A 17108-nucleotide genomic window follows, 5' to 3' on the forward strand; every position below is an offset into this window, starting at 1 on the left:
ACGGCCCATTTTCTGATGATCTAAAGTGATTAAAAAGAAAACATTTGATGCTTTGCATAGCTGATTGTACATTCTCATTTATTCTAATTCTGCATTCACATTCTTATTTTTGTAGTTTGATTTTTTTTCTCATTTGCTCCTTGTTTGTGAAGCAGACTATATCTGAAAATCTAAAACTAAATATCAAGATTTTTTACAAAGATTTGCTTATGAAAAAGACTGTGAAGCTTAACTTTCCCCATTTTTCAGGGGGAAGCAGTTATGTTAAGATGCTGTGATAATATAAATCTTTTAAAATAAATTGTACATTTATCTAATTCTTGCAAAAGCAGCATTTTAGAGTTCCTGTGTTCCTAGTAAGAAATCAACCTTCTAAATGGAAATCATGCCAAGAATCTGGAAGATAATCAAATGCAGGAGTATCAAGAAGTCTTTTAATAAATTGTGTGTTTTGGAGTTAGGTCTACCTTTGGCCCTCCAAAATGTAAAAGCAGACTTTAAGACTGAGTTTCAATCTCTTTAGTTTTATGATTATTGTCTTCTAATACCGTTACTCTGTTTTATAAACAAGGATAGTTTTTAATCATTGTATTCTTTATCCTGAAGTTTCAAGCTGAGATTTGAAAATACATTTACTGTGTCATGCACTGTTCTAAGCAAAATGTTATACGCACATACAATTTTTTTTGTGTGATTTTTCTATATATTGTTTTTGTTTCTGGTCGTTGGCATATAACAAAGGAAATGTTGAAAACCTGTACAACCTCAGTGACACCTTGAAATCGAATTAGCAAATATAGGTGCTATTCCAGAACAGCAGTTGTAAAAGCAGGGCTGGGTTAGGTTGTATTAGTGTTGTGTGCCTCAAAATGTTCCCGTAAAACTTCATCTTAAGAGAAATGGTCCATATTCTCATCAAAACAGGAATATTTATTTGCACAACTTATGCAACTAATAGAAAAAAGCAGCATGTAGAAACGTTGTTTAAATTGTGTTCCGTATAACTAAAACAGTGTAACACCTCATTGCATTACCAATCAGGTTTCCTTTATTCATGTGGTAGAAAATTAAGGTCGCTCCGTTTATGATATGAATGTTTGATTGTGCAGCCTAATTCCTGTATGTGATCCCTTCTAGCTCAGCAGTTGACCTATCCATCTAAAGCACCCTCACCTTCTGTACCACAGCCACCTCACTCCCCCTTAAGCAATGGATTTCACTACACATTTGTTTAAACACCTTAAAAGTAAGAACTAACTGCTCTCGGCATGTCTGATTTGCCAATGCACCTTTGCTGTGGCTTGCTGAATTTTAACATTTTTACTAAACTGAAATTATATCCAAACGAGCGCATGCATCTATTTTTCAGAAACCTCTTATTCTTGTAAATACTGCTTCTAATGAGCTAACGTGGGCTAATAAAGTCTTCCAATAACTGCTGTCGCTCTACAGATAAGAGGCTTCCATAATCTTACTGGGGTGAAGGAAAGAGACATCTGTACTCTCAGTAGCACGGGGCCAGATTTTCAGCAACAGTTCGTACTCCGGTGGCTAGTGTTTTGTACTCATAGGGGTGCATGGGTATTTTTGCCTGTGCGTGGCATGTACAATTCCTGCTCAAGAGAATCCAAAGTCGTATAAGCAGGGGGCTCGTTTATGGGGTGGTATCTTACACATGAACTACCATCGGAGTCTTAATGAAGGTGAGCTGAAAATTTGGCCCTTTATAACTAATTCTACAATATTGTGTTTGACTTTTTCATGCCTTTGATGTGTTTCTCATTGAATTGTGTTAACAGAAGACTTGATTTTTGTCTCCAATTAGGTTATTCTGCCATTTCAAGTATTAAAATTGTGATAATTTCCTTGTCCTTATAAAGAAATGTGTACTATATCTTCTCCATAGTATTGAAATAGGAAACCCTGAAAATATTATGATACTTGACCTCTTAAGTGTGCCTCTAGTTAAGACACTTGCCATACTTCCATAGTTTGCTTTGAAATTATTATCACCTTTCTGATTTCCTTTTGCCTAATTTTATTGTCTCGTGTCAGACAAAAAGATAAAACCTAGATGAAGGACTAAAAAGGGTTGTTTGAGTGAGTAACTCAAATAGCGTAAATCTTTTTAGATACTTTTGTTTTCGTTGTCACTAATCTGAGTCAAATATCTGTGGAAAAAAAAAACACAACCACCTAAATAAAAACAAGCACATACATAGCTATTTGTTTTTCTGGTTCAGTTTATCTTTCTGAGAACCAGATTCTACCATCTTTGCTGTGTCTGAATAACACTTGACTCTACTATTATATCCAGGGATATGCTAGTTGATTATCACTATCACATGAGATCTTTGCATACACGTAGGGTACCCGTGTGTGGCCTCAAGAACCCAGAAAAATAACCATGTAGTCCAGACTTGAGTGAGGGGCTTGGACCAGGTGACTTTCAGAGGTCCCTTTGTACCTCAACCATTCTGTGATTCCAGAATCACTCAAAAATATGTATATCACATGTCTATATAAATATACGTACACTTACACACATGTGTATGTGTATATTTACGCACACACATATATACGTACATACATGTGTATGTATAGATATATATTTGCACACATATATATAAACCCCTACATTTTCTTCAGGAAAATTAATAAGAAAATAGTTGCAAAAACCAGCAACGTGCAGGGGACGCAGGAATTTGAGCATCAGTGGTATCATGAGATGATTGTTCGCTTTATATGTCTATATGAATTGTTCATTCTGTCAAACTGCAGAAGGCTTTAATTAAAAAAATGTTTCCTGGAAGTGCTTACTGCTTGGCATTAGTGTACTCACGGTAATATTTAACCATGTTTTATTTTACTTCATGCTAGCCAAAGCAGTAAGTGAACACTGACATAAGACTCAAAGCAAATCCCACCTAGTGACACCACATGGAAGGAAGAGGAGATTCATTACCAGCTTTCTGTGAAGATACTCATCGGCTGATGACACGTTCTTCTGGAAATACATTCGGAGAATAATAGGGGGATTTTCTATGAAAATGAAGAGAATTGCAAATCATTTTATTTTGACTTCAGTTTAGTTCAGACCTTTTATATGAATAAATGGCACTTTTAATAAACTCTGTAAAATACTGACAATGTATTTTTAGGACAATGTATTTTAGAACTTTTTTTAAATCAAGGGCTCAATTCATTTTAAGAGAAACTACTCGCATAGATGTTAAAAGATGCTGTTACTTCCCCCTCAGGCTCAGATGCACAATGTAAAGTTTCATGAAAAAAATGTAAATTTTACAAACCTAGGAACACATTCACAGGGTATGGGTAGAGCTAACGCAAGTGAGAAGTTTGCTGAAAGGGTGTTCGGGATTGAATATGTTTGTAGAGTTAATCACCCACCCTTTTGCCCATTAAACAGTACATTGCAAGGAACTTTTAGCTTGAATTTCTAAATATCAGTAACCACTGTTTAGCTGAAATTTTCCACAAAAGCCATAACGAAAGCCAGTTTTAACTGCCGTTTCCTTTTTTGATCCCATATGATTAACTTGCTGGTGTCACTACACAGTATGCTAGGATGCTCCTGACAGTAGTGCTGTCCCCTCAGTAACAAACAGCTAACAAATTGTATTTTTTGGAAGTCGAGAAGTGGAAGAAGAAAACTTTTAATTAAAATATGTGAACTAAGCAATAAAAAATATAATAGGATATGTCATTTTACTAGTAAATATGTATTTTGATTATTTTTCAATAAACATGACAATATGATGTATTGATTAGTATTTATCCTAGAAACAGCAAAACTAATGTAATGTGGCACCTGCTAATTTCGTATATATGTTCGCGTGGTGCTTAACTTTGCCAAACTTTGATATTCAGTGTTTTACTTATGTATAGGGCTAAAGGGTGAGGTAGTTACATAAGGAGAAAATAAGATTGAATGAATTGCTGCAACTACTTTACTTGAAAAAAAACCTGTGTACGCATTGAATGCAAGACATGCAGAAATTTCCCATTTTGTAATTATTAGTTGAGTTCGGCTCTGGACGAGAAATAACTAAGAAATACTACTGTAGTATTTTGTGAAACCACTAAGTTGTTCATTTGCTGTATTCAAGTAATAGCTACAAACCCCTTGAAATTGACCTTCAAGTTTCAGACTTTAAGACAAATCATATTATATTAACGCTATACTCAGAAATATTCTTAAAAGTATGTATTTAGCTAATGCAATCTATTTTACCTCAATACTGCCAGTATCAACTTCAAAACCTTTTGCCAAAATAATGATTTATTTTTGCCTTTATAAAAAGTTTTGAAAGCATAAATGAATATTTTGCAAGAAAACATTAATTTAAATGAAATGTAACAGTTTGGAAAATGGTATATGTACAGATTAAAATATTAACATAACTGCCTCCTACTGCCTCTGTCTTGTGTACTCTCTTGTCAGCATCCATGGGGTTGAAAATTTGGAGTTGTTTGTGCTGTTACCACATTTTTGCTCTTCTGTGGTTCAAATCCTATTGAAGTTCTCCAGTTTTGCACTTGTTTCACTGGGATTTAAATCAGGTTCTCCCTACACCAAAGCTTCATTTTTATTTTATTTTATATTTTTAGAAATGTTTCTTACTATTTGATCAAATCTGCCTTTATTCTTGAATACATTTTTCAGGGTTGTCCCCTAAACACAATGACTACACTACTGTCCTTGCTGTCTTATAGATGCGTGTGTTTGTCTGACACAATCTTAGCTCTTTAGTTTCTGGTGAAATAAAGTATCAAAAGTAACTTCAATTTAAAAATGAACAAACAAGAAACCTGGAGGCAGCACAGAGTAATGTGTGCCCTGTATGTGAAGAGGGTATTGACCACAGAGAGGGTTGGTGGGCAAGTAGCAAAGCAGATTTGGGTAGCAGCTAACCAGCAGTGATTTACACTACAACAGTTCCCTCAAAGGACATCAGTTGGGTGGAGACCAGTAGAAATGATTAATTCTTCTGAAACTTAATCTCTAGAAGAAAATGCAGAGAAGCAGTTGGAAGTATTTCCATGGCTTAGTGTTGACTCTGCGAACTTGAGAGCGAATATTTGAGAATGCGAGTACTTGACCTTGGGATGCAGAAATTCAGAGCTGACCTGCTTGTGACATGCTCGTCCTGTTTCTCAGGCACACAAAGGAGCCTTTGACCGCCTGTTTCGTGGTTGAGTGAAACGGCATTCTTTCTCCAGAGGCTTTGTTGTGCGGCAGGGAAGAGTGTGTGGCCATAACTGGCGGGTGAAGAGCACAGCCCATGGGATCCTGGACCGCAGCGGCCATCGACTCCAACTTCCCTCTGCTGCCCTAGCAAGGAAGGGAAAGGGGTGCGGGCGCTTTGGCTCTGCAGATTGTGGGAGATGTTAATTTTCTTTCCTTTGATCGCACGTGCAAAATCTGTTTGTTCAAGGTTGCGTGAAAGAGAAGGATTTTGCCGTACATAGTTACCGCATTAATGTTTTTAACAAAACTAGTCTTTCTAAAGATTTTGGTCTGTTTCCATAGTTATTCCCATATTTGGGGAAAAAAATGTCAAGATAATTTTTCTTCCAAAACTTTTTATTAAATATGTGAAATGCTGTTCTCCAGTGACCGTCTTTTTTGCAGGAATGGGTGTAGTTTTTAAATAATTAGGGCTAATTTTCATATGCATATAGTGTTTCTTTTGGGTCAGTTTCCTTTTCCAGTTCTGTTTCTTTTAATCAAAATCCTGTTTCATAGGTGTTACATACCACTGTCTAATATTAAGACTAGAAATAAATGATGTCTACTTGCAGATCAATATAAATTTGGTCACAAAGTGGCTTTTTTTTTTTTTCCTGTGCCTATTAAGCAGCTTAAGTGTTTAGGACTAATTGTAATTAAAGAAACAGAAATTCATTAGAAAGCAGTATTAGTTCTTCTTTTGACGGTGCTGTTTTCTAATTAGTTTTGTAATGTTATATCAAGCAAAATTTATGCAGACTGCCTTCACTTCTGCATCTGCTTTCAGTTTCTTCAACTAAAGTTATTAAAGTTTTATTGCACAGCTGAATTTATAAAACTGCAGCTTGATACTCTTAAGTAGCACTGCTTTCACCTTTTTGAACTTCCTTAGCACCCCCCTTTGCTTTTTCCACTACTCTTATTTTGCGTTTGTGGGTGTTGCTGGACTGGTAGGAAATCCTGTAGAGCTATAGAGCTGTCGCTTGTCTTTGTACATCTATATAAATCTTCTTATTTTGAAGGACTGGACAGCAGTAGTAGTTGGGGCCATGCAGACTGTTTTTGAACAGTTGGAAAAAAAAAAAAAAACATAGACAGAAAGGTTTTTCAGGAAGCAACTGTGTTGAGGGATTCTGTTCTAGGAAGTTGCTTGTGTGTGGAACTAAAAGCTACTGAAAGATACTACTAAACTTGGGTGCTGCTTTTTCAAAAACATTGTTGAAAGGCCCAGTGAGGTGGTCTCGTGTAGCCCATAGCCTTTGGTGGGAGGGGTTGGTGTTTTGAGAAAGCGGAGCACTCCCAATGTGTTCTGGTATTGTTTACACCGTTATTTTTCCACCTGCACCCTTTACTCATCTGATCTCCAGATCTTCAAATACATGCGTATGTGTTTTATATTGGCATCTGTTCCCCTCTGTAAACCCACATATTTCCCATGTGTCTTAGCAATTAACTTCTGGATGTTCTATGAAGGAAAGACCAGATTTACTTAGTGTCAAAACTTAGAAGATATAGAAGGCGCGATCTGATGTTACCCCTCTGATTTCTGGCTGTCTCTGGGTATTTTAAAGTGTTTGCTTGTGCCGTGTGTGTGGTGTGTGTGTCTGTGTCTATGTTATTTCGCAGTTATAACAAGAACAAAGCCGTGCACCAGAAGAACATGAAAAATTGCTATATTTTCCACACCTAGTAAACATTCCCATTGGTTATTGGGCTGTATTCAAAAGGCTAAGACTTTTATTGCTCTACTAGCAAAAGCAACCTTTCTTCACAGTGGAGCAGTACAAAGAAAGAGCACAAAAAATACGCACATCACAGTGCCTGAAATTCTGTTTGAACAACTGTATTGATTGGGTCTGACCCCTTTACATTTTTTTTCCATTATTTGAAAAGGTGCATCTAACTGTAGCTGAATTGAACCAACCGAGATGAACTTTCCATGAAAACTTCTTGAGATATTTCTTTAGTTCAAAGCTTTGGAATTTTAAAGAGCATTTTTAATACAAGTCTGTTGAGGTATTCTGTGCAACAACCGTACTTTGAATGTTAAACTACAGGTAAACTGAAGAGGAAGGTAAAATCATAAAGCCCACCATGAAATTACTGGGAGATGGCAGAATAACTTTGAGTGCTAATTATAAAAGTAAATAAACCCAAGAAGTATTGCATATGTGCACATTTGGGCTCTGTTTACTTGTTATTTACTTGGCAGTGCTCCTGGTTGCCTGACAGAGAGTGTAAAACAGCCTCCAAAGAAAACACTAAGAATTAGACAGCATTTTTGGAGCAGTTATTGATGAAATAGTGTTATAAGATATAAGCTGAAAGGACGATGCCGTTTTCTTGTTGCCAACTAGAAGAAGCCTTTTACCAGGACCTATAGAATAAGAAGGCACTAAAAGGAAGGAAGAGATTGAGAAGACAACGGTGAGTAGTGAATTTATAGGAAATAATGGCAGACATGTATCTGCAAACAAGACTGAGTAAGAAGCTGAAATAAGAGTGGAGAACAGCCTGGTGGTTTGAAGTGAGAGGTAGTAAAAAGGTTGAGGGAGCTGGAATACGTGGAGTCGGACAGAAGCAAAATGCTTTAACAAAGGGACTCTGCCTAAATTGTAGGAGGGGAGGTAGGAAGAAGGAATAGCCAGCAAGTGAGAATCTAAGCCCAGTGTCCTAGTACAAAAATACCTTGTGAATGGGATAAACAAGAGAGGAGAGTGTTGATGGTGGCAGTGGGTGAAGGAGAGAATCACTGATGACTTTAAAATAGTGTTTTGGTAACAGGACAGTTGTCTTTTCTATTGACAGCCGCTGTGCTCTGTTCTTTTAAGGCGAATGGCAGTTAAGAGTGGCTGGTATGAGCGAAACTCTCCTCCTCCCTATAGAACCAGCTTGGCCCAGAGCCAGGGGTGGAAGAGGTCGGTCCCCCCTGGCACAGAGCCTGGCCCGAGTGAGCGCTTCTCTGTTGGTGGTTGTGATGTGGCAGTGCAAGGTGAAGCGTTGTGTTCCCGTGGTCTCTGGCCTCACTTCTCTTATATTGTCAGGGGGTTGGGGCTGGCTTGATTTTGTCTCTAGAGCCAGAATTGAGAAAAGCCTTAACGTTGTTTTCCGGTTCATCTCTTCAGACACAGGAGGTTTTGGGAGGTTTTTTTGAAAGCCTGGCTGATGGCTTATGCAAGATGTAACCCTAAGGAAAAGGAGTAGCTGGCAACATTTAGTTCCAATGAGTTGTACCATTCTGGGGGAAAAGAGGACCTCAGAGAAGTCACTGCTAATTCTATTTGTCTCTTGTATTGTCTGTATTGTTGGCTTTTCTGACTGCTTAGTTCATGCTCAGCAGTTCCTCTATATCTCTGCTCTGATTCTTCCATACTGCACCCTTGAGCATCATCTTCTCCCAGTATGGAACAGGATTTTGTCTTCTGCCCAACACGGTTGTAGTGCATCTGTGTGTATGTGTTGGGTGTGGATGCACAGACATGCATGCGTGTTGATCCCGTCCTCCTGTCATTGGCTGCTAAGACACAGAATCGGCAAAAGCTGAGGGACCGCTGCTGAGACAAGTGGCAGAACTGGCTGCTCTGCTCCCTTTCCACGTCCTAACCTGGATGAGAGGCTCAGAGGGAAGAGAGCGCAACATCTCGTGAGTGTAGCTGCATCCCCTGCCTTCCTCACAGCCTTCTGTACGCCTGAGGACTCTTCAGTTGTCTTCACTGAATCCAGTTTAAAAGGGACTTGACAAATTATTTTATACACACACTTTACTCAAGATCTGGGTGGCGGCTCTGTCAGTTGACAACTGAGTAAACTTGTTCTCTATTTTTTTGTGTCCAGTATCAATTCCTTACATTAAGAAGTCTTTTTGACAAAAAAACCCAAACCACCACACACTTGTGTTTTGGAAAGAGATGTTCTCTTATTGCATTCTTATAAAGAGATCACAATTACTAGATTTTAGTAGCTGTAACAGTGAGAAGGAGACTTGGCCCCAACCAGTTAAGGATCAAAAGCTTCACCTGCATTTTTTTTAAAGCTTTAGCAATAAATACGAGGGTGAAAAGGAGTCAGTTCAGACTGTCAAACCTTTCTGCACTCTTTAACATAGCTTGATATACTTGTGTTAAGAACACTTACTTATGGTAATGGTTTGACAGAATTTCCCTGCAGGTCAAGGTGGGCAGTTTTGAAAAAGTTCAAAGCAAGGAAGTTTTTTTTGTATGAGCCCCCATGTTGCTTGACTGATGATACAAAACCTCTCTTCTGATGTATGTTACTTTTCATTCTTCTCTCTCTTTTTTTTTTTTTTTTTTTTATTCAACTAGATCATCCTGAGCTATGGACACCGTAAATGGTACCGGATTTGGATAGATAATCACACAAACTGTCAGTGTGATCTCATTCTGCACCTGCACATCAAAACCAAATCAAATGAGCTTAAATCACCAAGTATTCTGTTTCTTTAATGCTGTGCAAAAACTAAGGTAACTTTTATCTACCCATCGTGATGCTGTACACCTATGCACTACCCAGGTATTTTTCTCAGGAAAAATGCAGTTGAGGTGGCAGTCTTAAAAGCAAACAAACCCAGCTCCCGCTTTGTCCCTTCTGTAAGGGTACCTTGACACATGTCCCTTCTCTTAATCCCCTGACAGCTTCCAAGAGACTGATGCAAATAACTGTGCCAGGCTTTGATTATGAGATATTGCACTGCCACTTATTCTCTTTGTCTCCTGCAGTTTACAGAGGCAGCTTCAGTGCATAATTTAATCCCTGTTCTGGGGACTGTAACAAATCCACAGAGATTTCTACCAACCGTCCTCTCTGGCATCAGAACAACATGTGCACAGCTGCTTTGATGTGAATTCCCCAACCAGAGCCTTAGAAGGACCTATAGCTTTGAAGCTGGCCTATAAATTGTGATTTCAGGAATCAAGTTGTCAGCCTCCTCTTCAGGGAGAAAGGGAGAGTAAACTGTAAAGCAGTTGCATAAAGCTACAGGGCAACTTAGAGATCTGGTTTTCTTGGCCTCGAAGAATTCCTGTACGATGTTGTTACCTGGCTGAGAAGCATCCTCTTTTGTGACTGCAGGACCTTGTGGGTGGTGGGGTTGTGATGGTACTTGTCTTGAGGGGGTCCCTATTTCAGGGCAAATGGAAGGGGAACAGGCACACGGGTGCTTTCGACCTGTTTAAGTGTTGTCACTCCCAAAGCCAAATGCTGATAATGCACCTGCGTTGACCTTTGTGTAGGTCATTTTTCAGTGTTGTTTAAAAACAGATTAAAAGTTTTACCAGGTGTGATGGTTGTTCTGTGATAGATCTAACTTTCATCAGGTGTTTCCTGGGACATGTTGAAGTACAGGCAGACTTCTGCCTTTCTATTGAGATGGAAATAAGCTGGTCTTTGAGGAATTTCAGTGGCCAAATCTTGTTTGAAAAGACAAATGCAGTTGCCATCTTTGTCATTCAGTGTCTGCTGACATCTCTGGGGGCTCCTTCCATAGCAATCCAAAAAGGCAAAGATCTGTCTAGAGTCAGCCAAGACACCAACCTTCATTTTTCCTGTGTTCTCTGTCTCCTATGAGAGATGAAACATTTCTGCTACTATCCGTGCCACTACTGCTGATGCTATTGTACCAAATGTGGCTAAAACTGACTCCTGAATTAAAACATTTACTGCACCATCAACACTGAACTACATCAGCCTTTCTCAGTTCGTATGGAGAAGCTTCTTAGACAGGCTGCTTTGTAGAGGAATCTGCAGGTTCTTAACAGTATGTTTATAAATGTTACACAGAAACAGACATGATTGTGTAGAACTCTTCCTATTTTGAGAGACGAGTCTTAGGTCAGCATCAGAAATGAGTTATACCAAGCCTCGTCAGATGTTCACAATATTACGTGTTGTACTTTTGGAGAAATAGAAGTTGTGTTGGTTTTTTTTTTCCTGGTTAGACCAGAATTTCAGTTTCATTTCAGTGTATTTTTTTATCCTTGTGTGGCCTATTTATTTATATTCAGAATCAATGGCCAAATCTGTTTTACAAGGCAGGAGGCTGTAATCAATTCAGGGCAGAGCGGAGTGGCAGAGCCCTTGATGGTGCTTGTTCTGGCAGCCTGCTCTGTCGGCAGAGACCCATGCAGGACCCGACAGCTGGATCTGCTTTTCCAGGTTGGGTGCACTGTGGAGGAAAGCCCTCAGGTGAGGTTTTACCGAGCCCTTCATTTAAGGCTAGTGGGAAAGCTGCAGGGCCCTCTGCTTGGCAGGGTGGATCTATAGCAACAGAGTCTATCACCTTCTGAAAGCGAGTCTCTGTTTCGATGCGTGCTGGTGGGCAAGGCCAGAGATCTACATGGATGCTGAGCAGCTGCGGAAGAAAAGGTGAGAGCAACACTAGCTTCGATGCTGGAACAGAGAAGGCAGAGAGGTCTGCAGCATTTTGCAGCCCGTGCCTTCATTTTGTAATTGCACTCAAGGCAATAAGCAGGCAGCAGCCACATCTGAAAGCATTTAACAGTGAAATGTTGGTTTAAGGGTAGCTAGAGTGTCTAAATAGGAAAAAAACTGGTATCAGTCTACCTATTAGGAAAGTTAATCAGTTGATCTTTAGGGGAGGGACTCTATCTCTTTGTAGAGATAGAGCAGCTTTCAGAAGTCATGGTGAGGTTTTCTTTCTTCACTATGTACAAGTAACTTTAATTTTTGTCTATGTATTACAAGCTTGCGGTATTGGGAAAACAAAAAAACGCATACAAAGCAAATATGAATCACTGACTGTTAGTGGCTGCTGTAATGTTGTTCTTAAAGCTGAATGACTTTGAAAAATGTTGTATTACATAGTACAGTAAAACAGATTAATCAAAATCTACACTCAGTGTTTATTTACAATCATTACTTTTATTTTTTCCATAACGTAACTTACTCCAAGTCCTCTCCCCATAACTGATGCTGCAATGTTTACGTCCAGTAAACCTATACAATGATAGTACATACTGCTGCTTTCATGTAAGCCAACCGGCTTGCAAATGTTGTCTGCATATCATAAATTGTATGATTTGGTAGATTCTCCACAGGCATCTGTTTCCTGAGACACTGTTGTGGCAGAAAGGGGCTGTACTAGAGGTGTAGATCAGATCTTCTGTTCTCCCAGCAAGGACAGGCGGTTGATCTGTCTGATGCACTAAGAGGAAATGAAGTCTAAAAAGTTCTGTTACTTTAATTATTTGAATACAGTAAACTATAATTTTGCAGAGGAATGGATGTACTTAATTCTTGCTGGAAGGAGTTACTGGAACTCCTGACTCTTTAAGCACATCAGCTTCACTTGAGAGGTACAACCTTTGTGTGATAATTGACTTAGACCTCCAAGTGATGCGTGTATGGGAAGAAAAGGAAGGACGTGTGTACTTAACTCTGTATTCTATATTTAAAAAAGCTAAATGATTTGTATATCCTTTTCATTATCAAAGTACATTTTCTCTTTCGAAGTAAACTGGTTTCTTCAGGAGGAGTTATTTTTAATAACAGCTCAGTGCTATAACCAGGAGCCAGGAACTCAAAAGTCACTCTTTTCTACTGGAAGGTATAAAGAACTACAGTTTACCCCCTTCATCCCTTCATTATAAAGCCAAAAGCCATCTTAGAGCCTTCTGTTGTATTATGTGTTTCTAAAACATCTCCTTCCGTGCAACTGCTGTAGGACTTGAGTGATTAACACTGTCACAAAAGTGATTCCTCCTCTTAGCCCTGTCACCACTAGCATCTATAGACAAAATCATTGTTTAAAGCTCTAGTACATCACAGAATAGTGCCGATATTGGTATTTTACAACTAATGCAACATCCAGTAAGTCACATGTAATCTTAATAGTTAAAAATTCAAGACTGGGGTGGTAACAAAAGAAACCACTAACACGAAGTTTCCTTATCTGGCATGGAATAAGGGGAAGGACAGTTTAGATAACATTGTACAGATTGGGCAGGAACAAAAAGAATTTATTTCTCCATCCAGTATTTTATACACTTTACAAAAACCAGTAATATCACTGTGCCCATAAAAACGTTATCCATGGCAACTGAAAGCAAATACTACTTTTTGTCATCTAACGGGGATTTTTAAAATCATAATACAAAGATTTGTGCTGTAGCAGTCCTCCACTTTGCACTGTAACAATAAGGCTTACTGTACTTTAAATACAAAGCTGTTACATCTGCAGTTATGAGCCACTGGCTTTAACAAACATCATTTTATAGTTGCTTTTTGCTTCTTTTTTATTTTCTGGAACCTCAGCTTCATCATGTTTCTCAGCAGCTTGTAGCTCCTCTGCAGACTCCTCTTGCTCAGACTCAGAGCCACTTTCAGAGTCCTCTGAACTCTCTTCAGAGGAGTGTCCTGCTGCCTCTTCCTGTTCTTCACCTTCCTGAAACTAGAAGTTCAGAGTATGAGACAGATAAACCATTATTTCCTGGCCACTCCATTGCAGCTTATATGATTTCCCAGCAAGAACGTTTTGCTTAATGGCTCCTTTCATTTTAGTACTAAATGTTTAGCAACATCATAGCATGTTGCTAAACACAGGTCTTTAATATACCAGTTAATAGACACAAAGCAACTCCACTGAAGTGGTTAACCGTACCAACTGTGACATCCATGGTTTCACGAGCCACATTCTTATTTAGTTGCAGCAGAAATCCAAAAGACACCATTAAATGAGTTTGAGAAGTTTCAGATCACATCAGTTTAAGTAATTCCTTACTTTGGTGTACACAGTATATCACGACACTTGAATATTTGTCACGGAGTGAAACACAATGAAACTAATGGCTAGATCATCAAGAATCCATACTCATGACTAATCTTTGAAAATAAGTTTAGCACACCGCAGCGTGAGGAATGCTGAAGTAATCCAACGATACTGCTAAGAAGAAAAATCAAAATGGAAATTTGTTTATGCTCCTAAAAAGCAAAGCCTCCATGGCTGTAATATTAAGAATTCCCAGCACTGCACAGGTGGTTTTACTCGCTCTGGAAACATCAGCTATGTTTTCATGCAGTAATTGCTGCTACCAGCAAAAAATTAATTATTGTACCTTTCAATTGGCAGATAAAGACACGTTCCTAATAACGTAATTCTCTTGGGTTTTGTCACACTTCTCCTCCTGCTCATTCCTATGGATGGCCACCACAGTGTACACAAATAGGGGCCAAGTGCCTGCACTAAGTTTGTCCTTTAACCCAAATGGCGGAAGTTTGCCACTAGTTGTGGTGACTTGATTTTTAAACCATGCACATTTTGTCCTAGCAAAGTGAAAGCCAAATCATGATGGAAGTGAACAGCTTACTACCTCACTGAAACCGAGTCCACAGTGGCGCCGGTTTCGTCCGGACATCGTGCTGTCCATGCTCTGTTGGTACTGAGACTCCAGTTCTTCATTCATTTTCTTGTCTTCTTCCCCTGCATTGTCCAGTGTACTTTGGTTATGGTTCATTCAAATTAACAAAGACATCAAATTACATGAAGTCATATTTTCAAAGTTTATCACTATATATGTGAGAAAGGTTAATTTTAGCCATCTTAAACCACTAGATTGAGTATTATTGCATACAAACCATCAGATTTATAAGCAATCATATCAAGTGCGCAAGCAAAGTTGCTTTGATACAAAGATGGGTTGGTAAGTTCCTAAGACCTGACGCATTCAGACAGTTGTACTACGCGCGGTGTATGCTCTGCTAAACAAGGTAAATGTAACCAGTCCGACTTCTCTGTGCTGCCTGCCAATACTGCAACATGTCACAGCAAGCAGAAAGTTTCTGACCTTCACTGCGTAACATGCAATTACTATGATTAAACCATAATTAATATATAGCAGCAGTAAGTCCAGACAATACTACCGCTCTTGCTTTTAGAGCTGTATCTGAAACTATTTCATGCACCCTGAATTATCAGGAGCAGTTCCTACTGCTCTACGTTTTTCCATCTTTAGGAATTAGCAGAAAAACTAGTTTTCATGAGCTACTTCTACATGCCCTTTACTTACTTGTTCAAGTAAGTACATAAAGAATAATTTTTACTGAGGAAAAATACGGTCTAAAATAGTTAAGAATCCTCTGTTCTTGTGAAAGGTAGGAATTGCTAATTCTCCCCCGATAGGCCTACAACACTCTAGTTTTTAATTTGTATCTCTGTAAAATTAAAAGTTTGTATTGCAAACTAATGCTTCCTCATTTGGAAGTTAAAGCTGTATGTTATTATAAAAGGACAATAACTGTATGTTGGACAAGGCAGTAAAGTGTTAAGAAAATAGTTGTTCTATGTGAAAAAAAAACAGCATCTTAATTTTTTTGCTAATAACAAAGCAGTAGTGATTCTTTATGAGTCCTTAGGGGAAGCATCACCTCCTTTCTAGGAAATTCAGGTATAAGGAAGTGATTCTTAGTCACTCTGCAAGCTAACTGCCGCCCCTGGAACCAATCCTCAGGCTTCTTTTGGTGTTTTGGTCCACAGATCATTTTTTGTCAACTGAAAAATTACTAGTGTAGCATATCAGGGAAAGAAGTTTTCTGGAACTCTGACAGTTGCTACTCTATACAGCTTTGTCAAAGCTTCTCTCAGTCAGTCAAGCCCAGCTTGGTTTCGACGTACTTTGACTTACCACCTGAGCAAGCCTGATAAGAAGTTACCGTGGTCATACTTTACATTACATCACATTATTGCTGATTGCCAAAGTGACCTTGGCGATCTTTTCAGCTTCTACCTCACTGCTTTAAGGCAGAGATCTTTCTATTCAATAAGTAATCAGGTGGGGGGAGAAATCAACCCTGTTCTTTTCCATGCACACTGACTTAGAGGTTTGGATATCCATACCTGGCAGCAAGGAAGAAGTATAATACTGCTAAGTACCAACAGCAATAAAACTTTGCTTTCTTATTTGTATAGCTAAATAAGACTGAGGACCTATAGGCCCTGATTTCCAGGGCATTTGTACCCGAGTTTAATTGACCATCAAGGACTTTGCTGAATCTGGACTTTAGAAGGCAAGTAAGTGCAGTCAGAGAAACTGTTTGTCAGTAATCTAACAGGAGAAATTAGGAACTTCTACAAATCTGCAGTCTGACTAGTCTTCAACTTCAGCCACAAAACCTGAAATCCCTCCCTGCAACACCTATGAAGCTCAAAGTACTGGGATGTTCCTAAATAAGTGTTTGATTTCCAACTTTGTATCAGCTGTGGGATAAACTGACCTGTCCTGAAGTGAGAGGTTGATCTGTGGTCTCCGATAACAAGGCGGCCAGTATGTTCTTTCTAAAAGAAAAGGCAGTTTGTTTTGGAGCTTTAGGGTGCACTGACAGCTCTGCCAACATTCTGGAAATCTTAAATGGAAAAGGTTTGCTGTCAAACCTTGACAACCAACTGTAAGTATTATTAGCTAACAACTGCTGCCTCTTGATCATCTTTGTTTCCCTGAATTTTCTGAAAAAGAAAACCCAACAACTAGGTAGTCTTTACTGTTCCCACACCCCAAACCTGGTTCTGTTTCATTCTGTTTCTTGCCATTCCAAAGACGAAGATAAGCCATGCTAGTATGTCGGCTAAACGAGGAAGAATGGTGACCCCCTGATATGAAAACTACACTACACAATGCTGGACAAGTGTGAATTTAGGTTCTAACAATTTACCCTTTAGGTCTCTTTCTCTGGCATTATGCAATAGTTCAGCCTGTGCATCTTATGATGATGATCCCACTTTTTGGACCGGTCACAGTATCAGGTAAGACCTTCACAGTGCTCATTAATGTACTGCCTCTGTAGTTGCTCATTAGCAAACGTATCCCTACAGGCAAGAACTGGCATT

General features: G+C 38.9%; 1 protein-coding gene across 1 annotated transcript; it reads right to left on the reverse strand.

Annotated features, from left to right (window-relative positions):
• Positions 1-12658: 12658 nt before the first annotated feature.
• On the reverse strand, positions 12659-16555 carry LOC104292615 (chromosome unknown open reading frame, human C11orf58). Its single transcript, XM_009892022.1, has 3 exons — positions 16499-16555; positions 14599-14725; positions 12659-13679 (listed from the first exon to the last, which is right to left on the reverse strand). Exons 2-3 carry the CDS (start codon positions 14689-14691, stop codon positions 13470-13472), a joined length of 303 nt encoding a protein of 100 aa, XP_009890324.1. The 5' UTR covers positions 14692-14725; positions 16499-16555; the 3' UTR covers positions 12659-13469.
• Positions 16556-17108: the final 553 nt, after the last annotated feature.

Source organism: Charadrius vociferus, unplaced genomic scaffold (genome assembly GCF_000708025.1).
Source record: "Charadrius vociferus isolate BGI_N301 unplaced genomic scaffold, ASM70802v2 scaffold179, whole genome shotgun sequence".
NCBI classification, from domain to species: domain Eukaryota; kingdom Metazoa; phylum Chordata; class Aves; order Charadriiformes; family Charadriidae; genus Charadrius; species Charadrius vociferus.

Coding starts and splice junctions, on each gene's coding strand:
- LOC104292615 (XM_009892022.1), bottom strand. CDS start 14,691: ATGAATGAAGAACTGGAGTCTCAGTACCAACAGAGCATGGACAGCACG. Junction 13,680..14,598: donor GTGGACTCGGTTTCAGTGAG/GTAGTAAGCTGT, acceptor CTGAACTTCTAG/TTTCAGGAAGGTGAAGAACA.